Raw genomic sequence first — 26,058 nt, 5'->3', positions numbered from 1 at the left:
TCCTTCTTGGGGTAGCACGATAGCACAGTGGTTAGCACTGCTGCTTCACAGTGCCAGGGACTTGGGTTTGATTCCTGGCTTGGGTCACTGTCTGTGTGGGGTTTGCACATTGTCTGCGTGGGTTTCCTCCGGTTTCCTCCCACATTCTGAAAGATGTGCTCTTTAGGTGCATTGACCTGAACAGGTGCATTAGGTGCATTGACCTGTGGCGACGAGGGGAATTTCACAGTAACTTCATTGCAGTGTTAATGTAAGCCTTACTTGTGACTAATAAATAAACTTTCACTTTAACTTTTCTCTTCAAATCCCTCCATTGCTAAACACCTCCAGTCCTAAAGTCCTCCAAAATCTTTGTCCTCTAATCCTGGCCTCTTGCACGTTGTGGATTTTAATGACCCCCATCATTGATGGGGACTTTAGCTGCCTAAGCATTTAGTTATAGAATTCCCTTCCTAAGTCTCCCTCTCCTCCTTTAAGACAATCTATAAAACCTGTCTGGTCAGCTTTTAGGTCACTTGAGGTCATGTCTTCTTTTGTGACTTGGTATCAAATTTTTTTTGATAATGCACCTGTGAAGCACTCTGGGAAGGTTTAATACATTAAGGGTGTTACATAAAGACAGGTTGTTGTTATGTGGAGGTAAGCAGCATGTGTAATGGTAATACGATCGAGGTGTTTAAAATGATAAATGTAGAAAAAATAGGAGCAGGAGTAGGCTGATCATCCAACTCAGTAACCAGTTCCTGTTTTCCCCATATTCTTTGATTCCTCTAGCCTCAAGAGCTATATCTAACTCCTCCTTGAAAACATACAATGTTTTGGCCGCAGTTGCTCTCTGTGGTAGCAAATTCTACAGGCTCACCACTCTCTGGGTGAAGAAATTTCTCCTCATCTCAGTCCTAAATGGTTTACCCCATATCCTTACATTGTGGTCCTTGGTTCTGGATTCCCCCACCATTGAGAACATTCTCCTTGCATCTACCTTGCCTAGTCCTGTTAGAATTTTATAGGTTTCTATGAGATACCCTCATTCTTTTGAACTCCAGCGAATATAATCCTCACCAACTCAATCTCTCTTCATACATCAGTCCCGCCATCCCAGGAATTGTCTGGTAAACCTTCTCTGCACGTCCCCTACAGCAAGAACATCTTTCCTCAGAAAAAGAGGCCAAAATGGTACACAATATTCCAGGCGTGGTCTCACCAAGGCCCTGTATAATTACAACAAGACATCCCTGCTCCTGTACTCAAGATTCAATAGGGTATATCCAGAGTGAAGTGGAAGCTATCAACCAATGGGACTTGATCCTAACATTAGAACTAGTCTGTTGAGAAGTGAATTCGAGAAGCATTGTCCCACAGAGGGTGGTGGCAATGTGGAGTACTCCTCCTCAAAAGGCTGTGAAGGCTGGGGGTAAATAGCAATTTCCAAGACTGGGATTGCTTGCCATCCTTACTCAACGGAAATCAAGAGACATGGAGCAAATATGGGCAGATGGAGTTTAAACATAGATCAGCTATAATCTAACTGAATGGTGGAAGAGACTCAAAGGACTGAATATCCCCCTCCAGTTCCTAATTAATGGGCATATTGGTAGAATCGAGATAGGTGAGAGATTTCAGAAGGGAACCTGGGCTAGGACAATGGGTTACACCACCTGTATCTGTGCCTCTCCCATATTTATCTGTGATAAATAATTAGTTTATTGGAAATCATCCTGGCAGCAATTCTAAATTGTGATGGTGATCTGTGATATTCATTCACCAGTGAAAACAAATAGAAGCCAATATTATATTCTATTGGCTAACATTGGCCTGTCATTGTTTCAAAATTAGAAAACAATTTAGTGTGGGAGTTGAAGCTCATTAAGTTAATTTTATTTAAAGTTTATTTATTAGTGTCATAAGTAGGCTTACATTAACACTGCAATGAAGTTACTGTGAAAATCCCCTAGTCGCCACACTCCGGCGTCTGTTCAGGTACACTGAGGGAGAATTTAGCATGGCCAATGCACCTAACCAGCATGTCTTTGGACTGTGGGAGGAAGCCGGAGCACCCAGAGGAAAACCACACAGACACGGGGAGAACGTGAAGACTCCATACGGACAGTGACCCAAGCTGGGAATCGAACCCAGGTCCCTGTGAGGCAGCAGTGCCACCATGCCGTCCAGTTACCCAAGCCGGGAATCGTACCCGGGTCCCTGGCACTGTGAGGCAGCAGTGCTAACCACTGTGCTGCCCATTATTTTAATAAATAGATCCCCCCAAACCATTTTGTCTCTACCTCAAGGGCAGACACCCACCTACGTATGGGCAAGAAGCTCTCCTCAAAAATGGGGTGTAGTGTTATGTAAAATGGATATTTACTTCACTCCTTTGTACTGTAATGTGGGCCATTGCTGGTGATTCAGGTTTTCAGTTAAGTTTCTTTAGATATCAAATCTTTAGTTCTGAGCCTCCACCCTTGCCCCGTCCCCTGATCTCACTCACACCCATCCTTCCAACTCTATTGTTCAGTTTTATAGTTATGGAGTTGCATCAGGATTTGGAGGTAGGATTGAATCAGAGATCCCCAAAAAGCTACTGTCTTTAGGGCAGGTCGGGAGGGGCGTGTGCAGTGTTGGCGAGGTTGCTGGCTCTCGGTCAACATTCCCTTTCGCAACACCTCAGACCATTGTTCATTTCTCTTTGACACAAAATTTTCAATTTTACACAACCGTCAGGGCTGACTAAGTTGTGCCACACCTCAAACAATAATAATAATTAGGTGTTAGCCCTGGGCATCATTCCCTTGCCTCTGTGTCAGAAGGTCCAGATATTTGAGCACAAAATTGAAGGGATGCCGCACAGTCAACAATATTGTCTTTTGGGATGAGTCATTAAACTGAGTCTTGCATGTCCAAAGATGTGTGTGTTAAGTGGATTGGCCATGCTAAATTGCCCCTGAATGTCAGGGGGACTGGCTAGGGTAGATGCATGGGGTTGTGGGGATAAGGCCTGGGTGGGATTGTGGTTGGTGCAGACTTGATAGGCCGAATGGCCTCCTTCCGCACTGTAGGATTCTATGATTCTATAAGTGGACATGAAAGGTTGCTTGACACCAAGAAGAGCAAGGGAGTTATCCCTGGTGCTTGGGCCAATATTTATCCCTCAGCCACCGTCATTCAGGCCAATTATCTGGTAATTTACCTCATTGCATTTGGTGCCATTTGGTTGCCATGTTCCCTGTAGCACAGCTGCGTCTATACTTCAGAAAATACTTCCTTGGCTGTGAAGAATTTTGGGGTGTCACAACAAGAGGGGTTGTAAGAACCGCAAGTTCTTTCTCTTCTTTCATTTTTCCTTCCGCCCCCATTAATCTTTTTGACTCTGCAGGTTCTCCGACGTTCTTGGCCCTGTCACCTTGGAGCGAGTGAGGCACTGAGAAAGTAGGAAGATGAAGGCTGAGGTGTCGGACATGAGCCAGTGGAGAGAGGTGGATTTGGAAGAGAAGTGCACCTACATTGTAAACGACCAACCAGCGGACCCAGTGAAATGTGCTGAGATCCCTCTGGCCAGGGCCTCCATACCCCGAAACCTTACCTTCAAACACACAGTCACCGACGAGGTGAGTTTGGCTGAGCCTTACAGGCCGAATTTCTCAGAGTGTCACACGGTAACCTCACACAAAAATAAACTCAAATTCCAGGTAAAACATTCCGCAAGATGTTTATTTCCACTTGATAAAACTCATTCCTCTTTTATCCTTGGGATCGGCCAATGGCAAATCAATATCCATTGCCCCTCCTCTGATGCCCTGAGGTTAAAAGCTGCAGTCAAACAGCAAGAGATCCCAGGTGGAAATTCACCCTTGATGTGATGGCAACACGGTGGCACAGTGGTTACCACCGCTGCCTCACAGCGCCAGGGACCTGGGTTCCATTCCCAGCTTGAGTCACTGTCTGTGTGGAGTTTGCACGTTCTCCCCATGTCTGCATGGGTTTCCTCCGGGTGCTCTGGTTTCCTCCCACAGCCCAAAGATGTGTGGGTTAGGTGGATTGGCTATGCTAAATTGCCCCTTAGTGTCAGGGGGACTAGCTAGGGTAAATGTATGGGGTTACGGGGTTATGAGTGGGATTGTGGTCAGTGCAGACACGATGGGCCAAATGGCCTCCTTCTGCACTGTAGAATTCTATGATTCTATGAACATTTTCATTGGCTATGGTATGATATCCAAAATATGAGCAACAAGTATTGTCGAGAGAGATGACCCAACCAGAGGCAAGATGGGAACAATTTTTCTGCAGCGAGTTGTTGCGATCAGTAATCCATTGTCTGTAAAAGCGGTGGACGTAGGTTGAATAATATCTTTACAAAGGGAATTAGATAAATAGTTGAAAATGAAGCAAAATCAGGCTTATGGATAAAGAGGATGAGAGTGGGATTGATTGGGTAACTCCTTCAAAGAGCTGGCACAGGCATGATGGGCCAAAGGGCTTCCTCCTGTGCTGTATGATTCTACAATCACTCTGAGTTTCCATACTGAGTTTAAGTTTATTTATTAGTGTCACAAGTAGATTTACATTAACACTGCAATGAAGTTGCTGTGAAAATCCCTAATTGCCACACTCTGGGTACAATGAGGGAGAATTTAGCATGGCCAATGCACCTAACCAACACGTCTTTCGGACTGTGGGAGGAAACCGGAGCACCCGGAGGAAACCCACGCAGACACAGGGAGAACGTGCAGTCGCGGGTAGAACGTGCAGACTCCGCACAGACAGTGACCCAAGCCGGGAATCGAACCCGGTGTCTGGCGCCGTGAGGCAGCGGTGCTAACCACTGTGCCACCCTGCTGCTGGCACTTTGGCAGAAAGTCCAAAGAGTTTGTGGGAAAAGTCTGCGGGCGGTGTGCTTGAAATTCTAGACATTTGTTTTAATTAATTGAATTTTATATTGACTAATTTAACAAATGAAGCGAATTCAAATTCCACTAGCTAACATGGTGGAACTTGAACTCAGTGGCCCAGAGGATTAGGCTGGGCCTCTGGATTGCTAAGTCCAGTAACAATACCATTATGCCACTATCCCATTATGTTCCAGAGTTGAGGAAGTGCACAAACAGATCAGTTATGATCCTACTGAATGGTAGAGAATGCTGGAGGAGCTGAATGGCCTCCTCCAGTTTTGAATGTTTCTCATACAAAACTAGCTCTAAATCGACAATCTCACGCAGGATTGATGTTGGAAATGGAATAGTTTCAAAATGGTGCAGAATGAGAGATTGGGCCTGAGGCATGTTAGTGAGGCAGTGTAGAGGGAGTTTTATTCTGTATCCAAGCTGTGATGTATCTACCCTGGGAATTTATGATAGGACAGTATAAATGGAACTTTATACTGCGTCAAACCCATGCTATACCCGAGCTTGGGGTATTTGGGTAAATACAGATTCCTGGATCTGTATTTGCAACAGTTTCAAATGCAAGTATCAATTCCGTGGGGAGGGGTGTTGGGCTATGGCAATAAGTGAATTTGAGAGAGTGGTGATTCTTGATATAGGGACTTTGTCCTTACAAGTCTGTCTGTGTCAGCCTGAAAATGAATATTCATTGAGTTCCCAATTAGTCAGGAAGGAAAGGGAAATGGAAATAATACTCACTGAAGCGGGTACTCGTCTGGGTGTGGAAATTCCATGCCAGGATGGGTAAATGCCTAGTGAGTCATCTAGGATGACGTCCTTGTCAAAATAATGCATGGTGTATTCTGCCCTTGAGCTTTATGTTAAAAGAATAATCAAACCAAGGCCTTGTCTGCTCTCTTTCTGGTAAATGTAATAGATCCTATTCAAAGAACAGGAGAGGTCTTCATTGAATCCCTACAGTGCAGAAGGAGGCCATTCAGCCCATTGAGTTTGCACCGACCACAATCCCACCCAGGCCCTATTCCCGTAATCCCACACGTTTACCCTGCTAATCCCCCTGACACTAGGGTCAATTTACCATAGCCAATACACCTAACCCGCACATCTTTGGACTGTGGGAGGAAACCGGAGCACCCGGAGGAAACCCACGCAGACACAAGGAGAATGTGCAAACTCCACACAGACAGTGACCCGAGGCTGGAATTGAACTTGGCTCCCTGGCGCTGTGAGGCAGCGGTGCTAACCACTGTGCCATCGTGCCACCCCTTTTTAGTAAACCTCGTCCTGGTGTCCTGGCCAATATTCATCCCTCAACCAAGTAAATGTCTGGTCATTTATCACATCAGTACAGCAAAGAAAGCTCTGTGAAACACAACAGAAACAGTTGAATCTGATTCAATTGTTCACCGCAGGATGTGCCTTAAGGTATTTGATTGCATCCAGGACCCCAGTTTAGCTAATTGATTCGCCCGGTCGCTATTGGCTGTTCCTGCTTGATCTCCATTGAAAGCCTGAGGGAGAAATTCCGTCCATCAGTGAATAGGTCAGCCAAGTGGGAAACCGTTTAATGGACAAAGAAATAAAGAACTTCTATGGTGCCGTTCACAGCCTCAGGATGTCATAATGTGCTTTCCAGCTAATGAAAATACTTTAAAGTGCAGCTAATATTGCACCGTAGCAACACTTGCTCAAGCATCATGGGTGTGCACTGAGAATCATGTGATGGCCATTCATAGAAAAATGAACAATCAGCAAAGGAGAAATTCTTTGTGGAAAGTACAGCACCAACCAACCTCTCTCAACCTGCCTGTGGTGAGTAGTGAGCCCAATCTTCCAGGCAGGCTGGACCAATCGCAGTGATGGACCATCCAAACAAGACAAAGTCACGCCATCCTTTTAACAGTGTATTTCACAATGACTCTCCATGGTTATGAGCCACCCTAGCGCAGCCTATTGGTTAACTTTCACTCTGAGCTTTCTCAGAGCCTGGGTGGAGCCGACATTATAAAAAGGAATAAGAGATTTATTACTACATTTCAGACAAGATTTTCCTCATGCTGTGTGAGAAGGACGTGAACCATTTCTCTATACTGTCCTGTCAAACATTCTCAAGATGTGGAGATGCCGGTGTTGGACTGGGGTAAACACAGTAAGAAGTTTCACAACACCAGGTTAAAGTCCAACAGGTTTAAAACATTCTCAAAGCATGTAGAGACAGTTCAGGTTCCTTCAAACACTCCCAGGGCACAGTGGTTAGCACTGCTGCCTCATAGCGTCAGGGACCCGGGTTCGATTCCCGGCTTGGGTCACTGTCTGTGTGGAGTTTGTACATTCTCCCCGTGACTGCGTGGGTTTCCTCCGGGTGCTCCGGTTTGCTCCCACAGTCCAAAGATGTGCAGGTTAGGTTGATTGACCATGCTAAATTGCCCCTTAGTTTCAGGGGGAGTAGCAGGGTAGGGTTTGGGTGAGATTGTTGTTGGTGCAGGCTTGAAGGACCGAACAGTCTCCTTCTGCACTGTAGGGATTCTATGAAGTACAGCACAGGTTAGATACAGAGTGAACATCTTGCATTTGTATAGCATCCTCAATATAATTAAGTTCCAAGATGCTTTACAGGAGCATTACCAGACAAAATTTGAGGCTAAACCCCTTAAATAGATACTAATGCAGGCGAGCGAAAGCTTGGTCAGGGAGGTTAGTTTTAAGAAGTGTCTTAAATGAGGAGCAGAGCTGGAATGCAAAGAGATTTAGGAAAGCAATTCCAGATTCTAGGGCATCGCCAATTGAAGGCAATGGTGGAGGCTATTTCAGAGGGCAGTTGAGAGTTAACCACGTTGCCGTGGCTCTGGAGTCACATGTCGACCAGACCAGGTAAGGGCAGCAGATTTCCTTCCCTAAAGGACATTAGTGAACCAGACGGGTTTTTCCCAACAATTGACAATGGTTTCATGGTCATCAGTCGATTCTTAATTCCAAATTTTTTTATTGAATTCAAATGCCGTGGTGGGATTCGAACTCGGGTCCCCAGAACATTCACTGAGTTTTTGGATTAATAGTCTAACGATAATACCACTAGGCCATCGCCTCCCCTGATATTGGATGTAGAAAATATAACATATACAAAACATGCACTAAAACCTTTTGAGGTTGAACCCTAGTCCACATTGAAAGCTCTTGAGTGCCAGGAAGAGTCAGAAGAGGTTGTGACCAATGTTGAGAGATTGCGATGGGCTTGAAGTTCTCAGAAGTTTGATTTGTATCATGAAAAGAGAGCCCCAGTCAGTTGGAGTGTAAACAGGAAGCTGTTCTTTACTTTGAATTCACTCGACTAATCTCGCTAATATGGCCCGTCAGTTTTTCTGTTTGGTGCTGTGCGAGCGTGGGGATTTCCTCCACTCACTTCAGCAGTTGCTGCTCTTCAGTTACTGGCACTGAAGCACTAATAATCTCGCTGTGTTTCCTATTTGCCAATCCATGTAGGCCCAATGCGTGCTTGACATTGGGCTGGTTAACCAAACACAAACAGAAAGGAAGAAACAACTTTGTATTTGCATCACAATCTCGGGACCTTCCGAAACACTTCACACCCAATCAATTCTGCTCAAAGGGCAGTCACTGCTATAGCTTAGGGAAACCAGGCAAGATCCCACAAACAGCATACGGCAATCTGCTCATAATGATTTAGGTTAAGCAATAGTTATCGGCCAGGAAACTGGGGAGTCTCCCTTGCTTAGCCTCAAAATTGTGCCGTGGGATCTTTTGCAACCACTTGAGAGGGCACAGAGCCTGAACTTCAGGCTTCAACTGAAAGGTGGCATCCCAGACTGAGTGGCACTCTCTCTGCCCTTCCCTGCAAGTGTCGGCCTGGATCATTTGCTGAAGTTCCTGGAATGATTCTTGAACACATGGGTCTTCTGACACAGAGATGAGAGTGCGCCCTATTGAGACACAACTGACAACACGACAGAGCTCTCGTCTATCATTTAAGTGTCAGTGCAGTCCACTGTGCAATGAATCCATCACGTTTAATAAACATGCAGCCTCAGGCTAAGCTTACCAACTTTCCAGGATCTTCCTGTGGTCCCCAGGAATTAAAACCTAATCTCGAAGCCATTGCTGCAATCAACCCTGGAGAAAGATCATAGAAGCATTTTTTTAAAAAGTTGAGTTTTATTCATTTTCTTTGAACATTCATTTGTTGGCTATAAAAAGTTTGGACTTTGGGGCTAAGGGCTGGAAATCATGTAATGAAAGCTTGAGGATTACACACAAACAGAGTTGCTAACCTTAGCTCAAACATAGTAAATTACTCGTGACTTCAGAAGTGACAACTGGTTGGAGTCATACCTGTTACAAAGGAAGATGGTTGTGCTTGGAGGTCATATGTCTCAATCCTGGAACATCACTGCAGTAGTTCCCTGGGGTAGTGTCCTAGGCCCAACCATCTTCAGCTGCTTCTTCAATGACCATCCCTTCCCAGAAGGGGGAATATTCGCAACGTTTAGCACCATTCATGGTGCTACAGATAATGAACAGTCTGCATCCATATGTAGCAACACCTTGACCATATCCAGGCTTGGGCTGATACGTGGCAAGTAACGTTCATGCCACACAAGTGCCAGGCAATGCCCATCTCCAACCAGAGGTAACCTAACAATCACCCTTTGACATTCAATGACATTACCTTCACTGAATGCCCCACTGTCAACTTCCTCGGTGTTACCATTGACCAGATTCTGACTGGACCAGCCAGATAAATAGGGCGGCTACAAGAGCAGGTCAGAGGCTGAGAATTCTACGACAAGAAACTCACATCCTGCCTCCCCAAAGCCTGTTCAGCATCTTCTTTTTAATTCATTCGTGGGCCATGGGCGTCGCTGGCTGGCCAGCATTTATTGCCCATCCCTTTGAGAAGGTGGTGGTGAGCTGCCTTCTTGAATCGCTGCAGTCCATGTTCTGTGGGTTGACCCACAATGCCGTTAGAGAGGGAGGCTTGGAGGGGAACTTGCAGGTGGTGGTGTTCCCATTGATCTGTTGCCCTTGTTCTCCTAGATGTAAGTGGTCGTGGGTTTGGAAGGTGCTGTCTAAGGATCTTTGGTGAAGTGATGCTAAACACCTAAATCAGGAATGTGATGGAATACTTTCCAATTGCCTGGAATGAGTGCAGCTGCAATAACAGTCAAGCAGCTCAATGCCATCTAGGATAAAGCAGCCTGCTTGATTGGCACTTCTTCAACCAACAAACATTCACTCCCTCCACCACTGGTGCACAGTCTGTACCATGTACAGGATATCCTGCAACAACTCACCAAGACTACTTCACCTTCTAAACCCATGACCTTTGCAATCTAGAAGGACAAGGGCAGCAGATGCATGGGAACACCACCACCTGCAAGTTCCCCTCCAGGCCACACACCACCCTGACTTGGAAATATATCGCTGTTCCTGCACTATCACTGGGTCAAAATCCTAGAACTTCCTCCCTCTCACCGTGAGTGTACCTACACCACAGGGACTGCAGCGGTTCAAGAAGGCACTCACCATCATCTTCTCAAGGACAATGGGCAATAAATGCCGGGCTGGCCAGTGATGACCACACCAAAACTGAAATCCTGTTGATCGCTCGCTTCCTATCCAGTCTGTGCCAGAGCTTTGCCCCACACAAGACATTTGGTTGAATGTCATCTCCTACTTGTTCCCCTGATCTTTTTTAATGTCCTTCTTTTTCAAGCAATTATTGAATTCATGTTTAAGAGAATTTATGGGCTAAACAATATTTTGTGATTGACAGTCTCACATTCTAGCCGTTCTGTTTTTGATTTTTTAAATCTATGTAAACTAACAATACTTTTGTTAGATTATTGTGCGCAGTTCTGGACTCTTATAGGAAACTATTGAGGCTTTTCAGAAGCTGCAGTTCCGTTTTACCAGAATGCTGCCTGATGTGAGAGGGGAAAAATACAAAGAAAGACTTGAAAAATTGAGCCTTTTCTGTTGGGTCAACACAGATTGAGACAATATGATGAAAGGTGTTTAAAATTTTGGAAGGATGGGGCAGAAGAGAAAGAAGCAGATTGTTTTCAGTTCAGGGGTCAGAGCAAGAACCCGTCAGGAGAAGATTAAATGTAAGAGATTTAAAGTTTTTTTTAAAAAGTTAATTTATTAGTGTCACAAGTAGGCTTACATTAACACTTCAATGACGTTACTGTGAAAATCCCCTAGTCGCCATACTCTGGCACCTGTTCGGGTACATGAGGCAGAATTTATCATGGCCAATGCACCTAACCAGCACGTCTTTCAGACTGTGGAAGGAAACCGGAGCACCCGGAGGAAACCCACGCACTCACGGGAAGAATGTGTAAACTCCACACAGACAGTGACCTGAGGCCGGAATTGAACCCGGGTCCCTGGCTCTGTGAGGGAGCAGTGCTAACCACCGTGCCACTGTGTCGCCCCCATGGGTGGGCGAAATGTCTTTATCCAGAGAATTGGGAGTCCGTGGAATTCTTTTCTAGGATTAGTAATTGAGGCAGAAGCTATGCCACCATTCAGGGTTAGGTAAATAGCTCTAATCTTTATTAGTTTTAATAGTTCGAATCTATTTGCTCGTGTGGAGGGTAAACACTGTCACAGGCAGCTTTGGGTGAATGACCAGTTTCTGTCTTGTAACTAATGCATTCCTATATATTTTTGTGATTATCATCTGTTTCACAATCTTCTAGAAGAGTGCTTATCACATACTATATAATTCATTTATCTATTGCATTGGATGAAGTCCATACATTGGAAAATTACTTTTTATGTAAAAAGTATTTAATTTTATGTAAGCAACACAACTTCTCCAATCCCCTCTCCACTTGCCTCTTCTCCTTTTAAGACTCTCTTTGAGATGCATCTGCATCTTTCTGACTCTTCTTCTTTGGTCAAGCTATCTGTTTTTGTCCAAGTGTGCCTCTGTGAAGCACCTCGGGGCATTTGTCAACATTAAAGATGAAGTGTACAGAGAAACGTACCTAATGAACCTACTCTGCGATGGGACAGTGTAGAGGGAGTTTTACTCTGTATCCAACCCTGTGCTGTACCTGTCCTGCGAGTGTTTGATGGGGACAGTGCAGAGGGAGCTTTGCTTAACCCTATGCTGTACCTGTCCTGGGAGTGTTTGATGGGGGACAGTGTCGAGGGAGTTTTACTCTGTATCCAACCCTGTGCTGTACCTGTCTGTGAGTGTTTGATGGGGACAGTGCAGAGGGAGCTTTGCTTAACCCTGTGCTGTACCTGTCCTGGGAGTGTTTGATGGGGGACAGTGTAGAGGGAGTTTTACTCTGTATCCAACCCTGTGCTGTACCTGTCCGGGGAGTGTTTGATGGGGGACAGTGTAGAGGGAGTTTTACTCTGTATCCAACCCTGTGCTGTACCTGTCTGTGAGTGTTTGATGGGGACAGTGTAGAGGGAGTTTTACTCTGTATCCAACCCTGTGCTGTACCTGTCCGGGGAGTGTTTGATGGGGACAGTGTAGAGGGAGCTTTACTCTGTATCCAACCCTGTGCTGTACCTGTCCAGGGAGAGTTTGATGGGGGACAGTGTAGAGGGAGCTTTACTCTGTATCCAACCCTGTGCTGTACCTGTCCGGGAAGTGTTTGATGGGGACAGTGTAGAGGGAGTTTTACTCTGTATCCAACCCTGTGCTGTACCTGTCCGGGGAGTGTTTGATGGGGACAGTGTAGAGGGAGCTTTACTCTGTATCCAACCCTGTGCTGTACCTGTCCAGGGAGAGTTTGATGGGGGACAGTGTAGAGGGAGCTTTACTCTGTATCCAACCCTGTGCTGTACCTGTCCGGGGAGTGTTTGATGGGGACAGTGTAGAGGGAGTTTTACTCTGTATCCAACCCTGTGCTGTACCTGTCCGGGGAGTGTTTGATGGGGACAGTGTAGAGGGAGCTTTACTCTGTATCCAACCCTGTGCTGCACCTGTCCGGGGAGTGGTTGATGGGGGACAGTGTCGAGGGAGTTTTACTCTGTATCCAACCCTGTGCTGTACCTGTCCGGGGAGTGTTTGATGGGGACAGTGTAGAGGGAGTTTTACTCTGTATCCAACCCTGTGCTGTACCTGTCCGGGGAGTGTTTGATGGGGACAGTGTAGAGGGAGCTTTACTCTGTATCCAACCCTGTGCTGTACCTGTTCAGGGAGAGTTTGATGGGGGACAGTGTAGAGGGAGCTTTACTCTGTTTCCAACACTGTGCTGTACCTGTCTGGGGAGTGTTTGATGGGGGACAGTGTAGAGGGAGTTTTACTCTGTATCCAACCCTGTGCTGTACCTGTCCGGGGAGTGTTTGATGGGGGACAGTGTAGAGGGAGTTTCACTCTGTATCCAACCCTGTGCTGTACTTGTCCGGGGAGTGTTTGATGGGGACAGTGTAGAGGGAGCTTTACTCTGTTTCTAACCCCATGCTGTATCTGTCCTGGGAGAGTTTGATGAGGACAGTGTAGAGGGAGCTTTACTCTGTTTCTAACCCCATGCTGTATCTGTCGTGGGAGAGTTTGATGAGGACAGTGTAGAGGGAGCTTTACTCTGTTTCTAACCCCATGCTGTATCTGTCCTGGGAGAGTTTGATGAGGACAGTGTAGAGGGAGCTTTACTCTGTTTCTAACCCCATGCTGTATCTGTCGTGGGAGAGTTTGATGAGGACAGTGTAGAGGGAGCTTTACTCTGTTTCTAACCCCATGCTGTATCTGTCCTGGGAGAGTTTGATGAGGACAGTGTAGAGGGAGCTTTACTCTGTTTCTAACCCCATGCTGTATCTGTCCTGGGAGAGTTTGATGAGAACAGTGTAGATGGAGCTTTACTCTGTATCTAACCCCATGCTGTATCTGTCCTGGGAGAGTTTGATGAGGGCAGTTTAGAGGGAGCTTTACCCTGTATCTAATCTGTGCAGCACCTTCCCTGGGAGAGTTTGAGAGATAGTGAGTGCTCTAAAATAGAAAACGATTCCATTCACTGAGGATCCTCACCTTTGTTTCTATTTGTTGTTGAGATGTGGACTAAACTGGCAGGGGCATTTTTATTAGCCATCCATTGTTGACCTAAATCAGAGTAAACTGTGTGTTGGGGGACTGTAAATCTGACTAGTTAAGGATGGCAAATTCCCTTCCCTGAATAATATTAGTGAATCAAATGATGGCTTGCAAGGTTTTTTTTTTGTTCCATTTTTAGATGATACATGACAGATCTATTTGAACTTCCTTTCATAATTTTCACTTATGAGATTGTGAATTGATAGCTTATGTGATGTTAGTCATGTGACTCAACCACTAGGTTACCCTCCCTTATAAAAAATATTCAATATCATTTCAAAAAAAAGTCCAAACTGTATGCAGAGCCCGGTGTGTTGATGAAAGGGTAGGTGCAAAGCCACACCTTTTTTATGGGGCAATTGAAGTTGATATAATCAAATTTCATTCTACCTCACTGTTAAACTTCAAATGAGCAATTTCAAATAGTCTGTACATCTAGCAATAGAAAGGCATTAAAATAATGTACTAACAACAATTAAGCCCATACAAGGAAAATGGGGGAGAGAATGTCACTCAGTAACTTTCCGGATGCTTAATTTGACAATATTTCCCATGCAAGGCACCAGTTAAAGTTTAAAGTTTATTTATTAGTGTCACATGTAGGCTTACATTAACACTGCAATGAAGTTACTGTGAAAATCCCCGAATCGCCACGCTTTGGTGCCTGTTTGGTTACACTGAGGGAGAATTTAGCATGGCCAATGCACCTAACCAGCACGCCTTTCGGACTATGGGAGGAAACCGGAGCACCCAGAGGCAACCCACGCAGATATGTTCATAAGTTCATAAGATATAGGAGCAGAATCAGGCCATTCAGCCCATTAAGTTCGAGCATGGCTGATATGTCCTCATCCCCATTTCCCTGCCTTCTCCCCAGAACCCCTCAACCCATTACCAATTAAAAATCTGTCTAACTTCTCCTTAAATTTACTCACTGTCCCAGTATCCACCCCACTTTGGGGTAGCGAATTCCACAGATTCACAACCCTTTGGGAGAAGTTTCTCCTCAATTCTGTTTTAAATTTGCGACCCCTTATCCTAAGAGCGTGACCTCTCATCCTAGAAAATGTGCCACAAGAGGAAGCATCCGCTCCACGTCTACTTTATCCATACTTTTATCATCTTGCATGCCTCAATTTGATCTCCCCTCATTCTTTTAAATTCCAGCGAGGATAGGCCTAAACGGTTCAATCTGTCTTCATACGACAAACCCCTCATCTCTGGAATCAATCCAGTGTATCTCCTCTGAACTGCCTCCAATGCCACTACATCTTTCCTCAAATAAGGGGACCAAAACTGTGCAATACTCCAGGTGCAGCCTCACCAGCCTTGTATAGTTGCAACAATACTTCCCACCTTTATATTCTATTCCTTCAGCTATAAATGCCAACATTCCATTTGCTTTCTTTATTATCTGCTGTACCTGCATGCTAGTTTTCTGCTACACATGATTGAGAACACCCAGATCCCTCTGCACCAGAGCAGCCCAAAGTCTCTCCCCATTTAGATAATAAGTCACCTTCCCATTTTTCTGACCAAAATGCATGACCTCGTGCTTATCCATGTTAAATTCCATCTGCCACATTTTGGCCCACTCTCCTAACCTTTCTATTTGTAAGGTTCTTATTTCTTCATTGAAACTTACTGTCCTGCCTATTTTTGTGTCATCTGCAAATTTGGCTTTAGAGCCTTCTATCCCTGTACCCAAGTCATTAATATAGATTGTAAATAGCTGGGGCCCAAGGACTGAACCCTGTGGCACCCAGCTAGTTACTTCTTGCAATTCAGATTTTTTTTTTATCCCGGCTCTTTTATCTTCTGTCCATCAGCCAGTCATCTATCCAAGCTAATACATTATCCCCAATCCCATGTGGTCTAACCTTGTGGGGAGCACGTGAAGACTCCGCACAGACAGTGACCCAAGCTGTGAATCAAACCCGAGTCCCTGGTGCTGTGAGGCAGCAATGCTAACCACTAAAAATGCAGACGGGAAGCTGAATAAAAAATCATTGCATGAGACAAGCTTTCACTGACGGAATTCTGGAGAAGTTCTTGGCAGGAATTTAACGTCGCTCTTTCTTGGCTTTTCTTAGAACAAAGGGTTATCTGGTTAGGAAATAGGTATGACGTTGGAAAAATAACATTGGCACATCAATGTTCAGCTTTCAATTGCTCCTAGGAAAAAATTGCCAGCTGTGAACTGGGTGGAATATGAAAGTAGTTTCCATACGTTTATGGTTTCCCAGTAAGTTTTCCTGCAAAACTGCACGTTTTCCATTTTGAGCTGTAGCTTTGTGTAGCCTGGGATCACCTGCAGCTTCTGGTACTCTGCTAAACAATGTGTGAAGTATGCAGAGGCAAACATCTAAACTCCAGAATGCTTTACTACCCTATATAGTGTCAGTTGACCCCATGTCTAAATCCCTTCTCTCGCCAGTGGGGTTTGGATTGTTATTCAATTCCTTTACACTATCTTGTGCATATAATGTCTTTAACATTGTAAAACATCACAGGGCATTTCAGAGGACTGGCACCAAGCTAAAGAAGGAGGCATTCAGACATGTTGGTCAAAGAGGTTGGTTTTTCGGAGCGTCTTAAAGGAGGAAAGAGCGATGGAGATGTGGAAAGGTTTCTGGAGGGGAAGTTTGTTTTTAACTCACTCGTGGGACATGGGCGTCGCTGGCTGGCCAGCATTTATTGCCCATCCCTAGTAGCCCTTGGAGGGCAGTTGAGAGTCATCCACATTGCTGTGGCTTCTGGAGTCACATGTAAGCCAGATCAGGCAAGGATGGCAGATTTCCTTCCCTAAAGGACATTAGTGAACCAGATGGATTTTACAACAATCGACACTGGTTTCAGTAGATTCTTAATTCCAGATTTTTTTTATTGAATTCAAATTCCACTGTCTGCCGTGGCGGGATTCAAACCCTAGTTGCCAGAACATTGGCTGTGTTTCTGGATTAATAGTCGAGCAATAATACCACTAGGCCATCGCCTCCCCTGCAGAGCTCAGGGACCTTGTAGCCAAAGGCATAGCCGCCAAAAGTGGTGCAATTAAAGTTGGAGATCCACTTTGGAGGTGGAGGCGGCTGCAGGAGATTTTGGAGAGAGAAAGGGTCGAGGAGATGGAGGGATTTCGAAACAGGGGTGAGAATTTTAAATATGAAGAATTGGCAGAATGGGGGCCAATGGATACCAGTGAGCACTGTGCTGATGTGGGTGGGAACGTGGTGCGAGTTAGGACACAGGCAGTAGAGTTACTTGGAGTTGACGGAGTGGAAGATGAGAAGCCAATGAAGAAAGCCAACAAGGAGTGTCAGATCTTTGAATTTCTGCTCACCTCTTTTTCTACCTTTAGCCATATGATGGACAATACTCATCCAGCAGGTATCCAAGTACATCTTGTGTATTACATTGGATACTTGAAAGCCCATTTGAAACAAAAATGTGTGCAGTGCCATAGATATCTAGGCCAAGAATTTGCAATCAGAGAGATTTAACAAACTCACTGTTTATAAAGCATGCCAACCCTTCAATTGAAGAGATCTTGAATACCCCTTTTGATTTCTGTCTCCTACCCCTTGTCATCAGTCATCTAATTCTCCCCGCACACCCTTGATCAGTGAAACCTTCCTTTTGTCAACACCACACGGCAGACACTACGAATGTTGCAAAACCCAATGATTATGGTCCTTACCCCAGTGTTGGAATAGAAGTAAATCTTAGGCAGAAATGTATAGTTAGTGATACTGTATTGACAGCTCATGATGCTCTCTGCAGAATACTGAATCTCACTGACCCAATTGATCTGAACATCAGCTGGGACACATACTGGGTTGGCCAATGTAAAGTAAAGTTTATTTATTAGTCACAAGTAAGGCTTATATTAACATTGCAATGAAGTTACTGTGAAATTCCCCTAGTCCTCACAGTCCGGCGCCTGTTCAGGTCAATACACCTAACCAGCATATCTTTCAGAATGTGGGAGGAAACCAGAGCACTGGAGGAAGCCCATGCAGACATGGGGAGAAAGTGCAAACTCCACACAGACAGTGACCCAAGCCAGGAATTGAACCTGGGTCCCTGGCGCTGTGAAGCAGCAGTGCTAACCACTGTGCTACCGTGCTGCCCCAATGTGGTAGCAAATAACTTCTAAAGCTGTGTCTAAGTGGGGTGTAAGAGGGAATGCCTGCAAATCCCACAGCGAGATTAGCTGTGTAGAGAAAGAGAGAAATGAATAAAAGGAGAAGTGAGTCATGGAAAAAGAGGAGATGTAAGAAAAATACATTCTGCAGTATTGGAAGAAAGGCTTGGGTGTTCTCCTGGTGTCCTGGATAATATTTATCTCAACTAACATAATTAAAGCAGACTATATGACGACCATTGTTGCTTGTTGGACCTTGCTGTGTGCAAGTTTGCAGTCACGTTTTCTACATTACAGAATGGCTGCTTCAAAAGTACTTCCTCCTGCAGGTAACAAGCCCTAAGAGGGCGGCACAGTGGTTAGTACTGCTGCCTCACAGCGTCATCTGGCTTTAATTCCGGCCTCGGGTCACAATCTGTGTGGAGTTTGCACATTCTCTCTGTGTCTGCATATGTTTCCACTGGGTGCTCCAGTTTCCTCCCACAGTCCAAAGATGTGCGAGTTAGGTTGATTGGCCATGCTAAATTGACCCTAGTGTCAGGGGGATTAGCAGGGTAAATACATGGGGTTACGGGAATAGGGCCTGGGTGGGATTGTGGTCAGTGCAGACTTGATGGGCCGAATAGCCTCCTGTTGTAGGGATTCTATGAAATGGGGCCTTGGAAGCCTGGGCCTGCATTGGATTGGTCCGTGATTATGCCTGGCCAAGTACTGCAGTGATTTGCCACTGTCTTCTGAGGTATTGGCCAATGTAAAGTAAAGTTTATTTATTAGTCACAAGTAAGGCTTATATTAACATTGCAATGAAGTCACTGTGAAATTCACCTAGTCCTCACAGTCCGGCGCCTGTTCAGGTCAATATCATCAAGTATATTGGGAGGATTTGCAGGCTGATAATCGATCTATTTATGAACACACCTCCCGTGGCCATCAAGTCCCAGAGTGGGACTTGAAGTCAGAGCTTCTGGCCCAGCAATAGAGATAATATCAAAGTGCCACAAGACCTCCTGTTTAAAGGTGTTTCATCGGTTATAAAGCAGTGTAGAGAATGTCTGAGGTACTATAGAAATGTAAATAGTTCTCATTCACTCATTCTTTCCTCCCTCTCCTCCTTTGATCCTTATCAGAAAGCCCCAACATTTTTTTTCGGTTTGGTCCAACTATCAAATAAATACTTCATACTGAAAACCTGACACCACAATGCTGACGGCTGTGGTTAAAAATGAAACGGAAGTCTGGAATGTGCCAATGGTATTCTATTCTGAGTTCCTGATTAATGAGTCACCGATTAAAGGGAAAAGGTTGACTTATTCACGGACTCTTTGTTATGCAACCGCACCGAGATTGTGACTCAGCTCTTTTGCGTCTACTCCACTACTTAAGTGTCCACTTGTTTTTTGTGAATAGTTCACCACTTTTCAGTTCACCGAGAGAGGGTTTTGGAAATGATGATTTCGCTGTCTGGTGTGCACTTTGGGTTGCCAACTCTGGTTGCATGCCTTCCTGGAGGCTTTATCACATAACCTCCCTCCCTCAAACTGTCCCGATCCCACATTGATTTGATTTGATTTTGATTTGATTTGATTTATTATTGTCACGTGTATTAGTATGCAGTGAAAATTGTTTCTTGCACGCTACACAGACAAAGCATACTGTTCATAGAGAAGGAAACGAGAGAGTGCAGAATGTAGTGTTACAGTCATTGATAGGGTGTAGACAAAGATCAACTTAATGCAAGGTCAGTCCATTCAAAAGTCTGATGTCAGCAGGGAAGAAGCTGTTCTTGAGTCGGTTGGTACGTGACCTCAGACTTTTATATCTTTTTTCCCGATGGAAGAAGGCGGAAGAGAGAATGTCCGGGGTGCATGAGGTCCTTAATTATGCTGGCTGCTTTGCCGAGGCAGTGGGAAGTGTAGACAGAGTCAATGGATGGAAGGCTGGTTTGCATGATGGATTGGACTGCATTCACAACCTTTTGTTGTTTCTTGCGGCCTTGTACAGAGCAGGAGCCATACCAAGCTGTGATACAACCAGAAGGAATGCTTTCTATGGTGCATCTTTGTTGCCTAAGGTGTCCATCCTCACCTATGCCTGGCTAATTGGGTAGCAAACACCAGCTTGGACGATTCTTGACTGCCGGTCAAAACATTTGTTGCGAGAAACATTTTCTTTTCATGTCGTTATGAATTCTTCTCCCAGTTTGTTCCCAGCAGAATTCTGGAACTTTATCTTCCATTCTTGGAGACTCCCCGGGTTCGACTCCAGCCTCGGGTCACTGTCTGTGTGGAGTTTGCATGTTTCCCCATGTCTGCGTGGGTTTCCTCTGGTGCTCCAGTTTCCTCATGCAGTCCAATGATGTGCGGATTAGGTGAATCAGCCATGCTAAATTGCCCCGTGGTGTCAGGGGGATTAGAGGGGTAAATACGTGGGGTTACGGGATTGGGCCTGGGTGGGATTGTTGTTGGTGCAGGCTCGATGGGCCGAATGGTTTCCTTCTGCACTGTAGGGATTCTATGATTCCAGGGCTATTCTGGAGGGTAATTGGCAACACAAGGTTTGGTAAAGAATGATGCAGATAAAAATCCCAGTTTCTACACCCAAGTTGATGTAAAGTTTTGTGAAAGATCTCAGCTGCAGTTGGAGTAATTTTTTTTATCCATTCATGGGACATGGGCGTTGCTGGCTGGCCAGCATTTATTGCCCATGCCTACTTGCCCTTGAAGGGCAGTTGAGAGTCAACCACATTACTGTGGCTTTGGAGTCACATATAGGCCAGACCGGGTAAGGATGGCAGATTTCCTTCCCTAAAGGACAAGTAATGGTAACCTCGGGGCACTAAGGGATTGGAGATATTGATCAAAGCTCCCAAACTCCTGTTTACTTGATGCTTGTTTCAAGCATGGGCTCTGGCCACCTTTACTTCAGCCTTTACCAATGTAGTGGGCGGCACTCCGCCAGTGGGGAATGTACACATGAATGCCAGCCACCACATTGGATGCTTTAGCAGGCATTGTGATCCTGTCGAATGGGCACAGAATCAATGAGTTTCAAGGTCCTGATCTTCTGGGGGAGAAGAATGGATGGTGAATAGGGAAAATGGGGTGAGAGAAACAATGAACAGAAAGGCTGAAAAAAAGACAGAAAAATACAAACAGTATTCTCTGTTGCTTTGTTGAAACATATTTATTCTCTGAATACTGCTAATTGCAGACACCTTGGGTGAGTATGCATGGGTTTTAAATTAGTCAAAAAGTTGCCCTTTGAGTCCAACCAAATTGTAGAATGATACAGTATTGGAGGAGGCCATTCGGTCCATCATGATAGTACTAGCTCTTTTAACAATCAATTTCGCCTCTCATACTCTTTCCACTGTGGCCCTTTTTTTTCAAGTAATTATCCAGTTCCCCTTTGGAAGTTATTATTGAATCTGCTTCCAGTATTCTTTTGGGCAATGTATTCCAGATCACAACTCATTCGGTTTAGAAAATGTCTCCTCCATCACCCCCCACAGTTATTTTAAATTTGTGTCCTTTGGTTACTGGCCCTTCTGCCAGTGAAAACCATTTGTCCCTATTTAGATTATCAAAAGCTCTCTTAATTGTCAGCACCCCTATTAAATCTTCCTTTAATCTCTCCTCCACGGTGGGCAATTCCAACGTCTCTTGTTACTCCACATACTCCAATTGCCATATTCCTGGTACTATTTGGTAAATCTTCAATGGACCCCTTTCCTAAAGTGTGTTGCCCAGAATTGAATACACTATCCGAGGTAAGGCATAAACAATGATTTATTAAAGTTTAGCTTCTATGTTTCTGTACTCCACATTTCTAGACATAAAAAGCTGAAACTGTGGGCTTTCTTAAACAGCCTATCTATATTCCAAAACAATTGGAGAAACAATCGCTGGACACCTCCCTAACACCTCTACTTTCTCAGGAAGCTGAGGAAATTCTGCATGTCTGCAAATTCTGCAACTCTCACCAATTTTTACAGATGCACCATTGAAAGCTGGGGATGTAGCTGGATGTATCATGGCTTAGTATGGCTCCTGCTTTGACCAAGACCACAAGAAACTATAAAGGGTTGTGAATGTAGCCCAGTCCATCAGCAGACCAGCCTCCCATCCATTGACTCTGTCTACAGTACCCGCTGCCTCGGAAAAACAGCCAGCATAATCAAGGACCCCACACACCCCGCACATTCTCTCTTCCATCTTCTAAGGTTGAGAAAAAGATACAAAAATCTGAGGTCACGTACCAACCGACTCAAAAACAGCTTCTTCCCTGCTGCTATCAGACTTTTGAATGGACCTACCTTATATTAAGTTGATCTTTCTCTACACCCTAGCTATGACTGTAACACTATATTCTGCACCCCCTCCTTTTCTTTCCCCTATGTACTCTATGAACAGTATGCTTTGTCTGTATAGTGAACAAGAAACAATACTTTTCACTGCATCACAATACATGTGACAATAATAAATCAAATCAAATAGTGTACTCATCATCCTAATAGTGGTTAGATGAAAAAAGCGATATAATCCTTTCACTTCTGGTCAAGGTGAAATGTACTTTCTTTATTCTCTTGTGCTGGCAGTGTCTCTGTAATTAGAATTGTTCCTTGGCAGCGATATAAATGTGATTGTTTGGGGAGGCTTACTCACATTCGAATGCCGATAGCCCAAATGAGTGCTGCCTCTCAGCCGCAGATGATCAGACAGAGGGGGCAGTCTTTGCAGGCTAGCTTGAGTATCTGATTGGCATTCAGCCTGTTTTTTTTCCCTGTTCATCTTCATCCATGTCCTGGTCCTCCCACTCCCCTCAGACCTCAGGGACCTCGGTATCAGCCACGACTTCACCCAGGTCATTCCGAGGTGACCCCCAAGCTTCTGTATGGGATTGAATCTTCTGGATTTTCCTGCCAGCCTTCATGGGTGAAGGGACTGTGGGAAGGGAGGGGCAGCTGGCCAGAAATCTCCTCAGCTTTTCTCACAGCCGAGGAAACCCAGGGCTGGTGAGTTTGTCCAGGATGTGATACAAGCTATTGAATATATTGGACCAAACTCGCATCCATAAACTAGGCCTCTATTACATTGAATTGAGAAGGTTGAGGGATGCTTAATTGAGATGCTTAACATCTTAAAAGGATTTGGTGAAGGGTGAAGTCACCGTAGTCGCGGATGACCATAGGCTGGTGGCGGTGATTTAACCTGAGGATCACCACACATCAGGCAAGGTTGGGAAGGCAAGGCCTTCAGGAATAACCTCAGCCAGTACAGGAATTGAATCCATGCTGTTGGCATCAGTCTGCATCACAAGCCAACTGTCCAGCCAACTGAGCTGAACCAGGATTTGGTAGGATATATGTGGAGACTGTTTCTTCTGGTGGAAGAATTAAGAACAAGAGGAGCATTATCTTAACATGAGAGTTGGACCATTCAGGTGTTACATCCTCACGCAAAAGGTAGGGGAAATCTAGAACTATGTCTTCTTCAAAATGCTGTGGATGCTGGGGAATCACTTGGAGATTTCGAGACTGAGATTGGTAGAATTCTGTTAGGCGAGAGGATCAAGAGGAAGTGAGCAAAGGTGAGCGAATGGATTGAAGACATGGATGATCTAATTGAATGCCCAAGCTGACCCAAAGGGCTGAATGGTCTCCTTCTGCTCTGAACATTCTTAACCCTGAGGCAGTGTGAGTATTAGCCTCTAAGTCCTGACACAATGACAGCTCGGCAGAGGCACACACCTGCTGGCTATCAAAGAGGGAACAGAAATCAGAATCAGAAATGTGAGAAAGCAGTTGTTCCGCTTAATTCCAGAAAATGAAAGGAGACAAATAAAATTGTTCTCCGATTTCATAAAACAGGGAGTTTATTTTTCATGGAATCCCTACAGTGCAGAAGGGGAGAGATAGAACATAGAACATAGAACATAGAACATTACAGCGCAGAACAGGCCCTTCGGCCCACGATGTTGCACCGACCAGTTAAAAAAAAACTGTGACCCTCCAACCTAAACCAATTTCTTTTCGTCCATGAACCTATCTACGGATCTCTTAAACGCCCCCAAACTAGGCGCATTTACTACTGATGCTGGCAGGGCATTCCAATCCCTCACCACCCTCTGGGTAAAGAACCTACCCCTGACATCGGTTCTATAACTACCCCCCCTCAATTTAAAGCCATGCCCCCTCGTGCTGGATTTCTCCATCAGAGGAAAAAGGCTATCACTATCCACCCTATCTAAACCTCTAATCATCTTATATGTTTCAATAAGATCCCCTCTTAGCCGCCGCCTTTCCAGCGAAAACAATCCCAAATCCCTCAGCCTCTCCTCATAGGATCTCCCCTCCATACCAGGCAACATCCTGGTAAACCTCCTCTGCACCCTCTCCAAAGCCTCCACATCCTTCCTGTAATGTGGGGACCAGAACTGCACACAGTACTCCAAGTGCGGCCGCACCAGAGTTGAGTACAGTTGCAACATAACGCTACGACTCCTAAATTCAATCCCCCTACCAATAAACGCCAAGACACCATATGCCTTCTTAACAACCTTATCTACTTGATTCCCAACTTTCAGGGATCTATGCACACATACACCTAGATCCCTCTGCTCCTCCACACTATTCAAAGTCCTCCCGTTAGCCCTATACTCAACACATCTGTTATTCCTACCAAAGTGAATTACCTCACACTTCTCCGCATTAAACTCCATCCGCCACCTCTCGGCCCAACTTTGCAACCTGTCTAAGTCTTCCTGCAAACTACGACACCCTTCCTCACTGTCTACCACACCACCGACTTTGGTGTCATCAGCAAATTTGCTAATCCACCCAACTATACCCTCATCCAGATCATTAATAAATATTACAAACAGCAGTGGCCCCAAAACAGATCCCTGAGGTACACCACTTGTAACCGCACTCCATGATGAATATTTACTATCAACCACCACCCTCTGTTTCCTATCCGCTAGCCAATTCCTGATCCAATTTCCTAGATCACCCCCAATCCCATACATCTGCATTTTCTGCAGAAGCCTACCATGGTGAACCTTATCAAACGCCTTACTAAAATCCATATATACCACGTCCACTGCCTAGCCCCCATCCACCTCCTTGGTCACTTTCTCAAAAAACTCAATAAGGTTAGTAAGGCACGACCTACCTGCCACAAAACCATGCTGACTATCACCTATCAATTCATTACTCTCCAAATAACTATAAATCCTATCCCTTATAATTTTTTCCAACATCTTGCCGACAACAGAAGTGAGACTCACCGGTCTATAATTCCCGGGGAAGTCTCTGTTCCCCTTCTTAAACAATGGGACAACATTCGCTAACCTCCAATCTTCTGGTACTATACCAGAGGCCAACGACGACCTGAAGATCAGAGCCAGAGGCTCTGCAATCACTTCTCTTGCCTCCCAGAGAATCCTTGGATAAATCCCATCCGGACCAGGGGATTTATCTATTTTCAGACCCTCCAGAATATCCTGCACATCCTCCTTATCAACTGTAATACTGTCTATTCTACTCCCTTGCAACCCAGTGTCCTCCTCAGCTATATTCATGTCCCCTTGCGTGAACACCGAAGAGAAATATTGGTTCAATGCTTCACCAATCTCCTCCGGTTCCACACATAACTTCCCTCTGCCATCTATAACTGGCCCTAAACTTGCCCTAACCAACCTTCTGTTCTTGACATACCTATAGAACGCCTTAGGATTCTCTTTAACCCTATCCGCCAAAGTCTTCTCATGTCCCCTTTTAGCCCTTCTAAGCTCGCTCTTCAACTCCCTCTTAGCCAATCTAAAGCTTTCTAGTGCACTACCCGAGTGCTCACGTCTCATCCGAACATAAGCCGAAGATAGGGTGAACAGTGGGAAGCTTTTTCCCAGGTCAGAGGTGACGATCACGAGAGGTCACGGGC

The 26,058-nt window shown here is 45.1% G+C and overlaps 1 protein-coding gene across 1 annotated transcript in view; it reads left to right on the top strand.

Moving 5' to 3' along the window:
* The first annotated feature begins 3,437 nt into the window (after positions 1-3,437).
* Positions 3,438-26,058, top strand: part of LOC144509338 (PR domain zinc finger protein 1-like) — a 53,665-nt gene continuing 31,044 nt past the window's right edge. Inside the window, exon 1 of the mRNA XM_078238016.1 lies at positions 3,438-3,608. Coding sequence (XP_078094142.1) covers positions 3,438-3,608 — 171 coding nt within the window. The remainder of the gene's footprint in view (positions 3,609-26,058) is intronic.

The sequence above is a fragment of the Mustelus asterias genome, chromosome 21, assembly GCF_964213995.1.
Source record: "Mustelus asterias chromosome 21, sMusAst1.hap1.1, whole genome shotgun sequence".
Lineage (NCBI taxonomy): Eukaryota > Metazoa > Chordata > Chondrichthyes > Carcharhiniformes > Triakidae > Mustelus > Mustelus asterias.
This window is presented reverse-complemented; position numbering and strand designations above follow the sequence as displayed.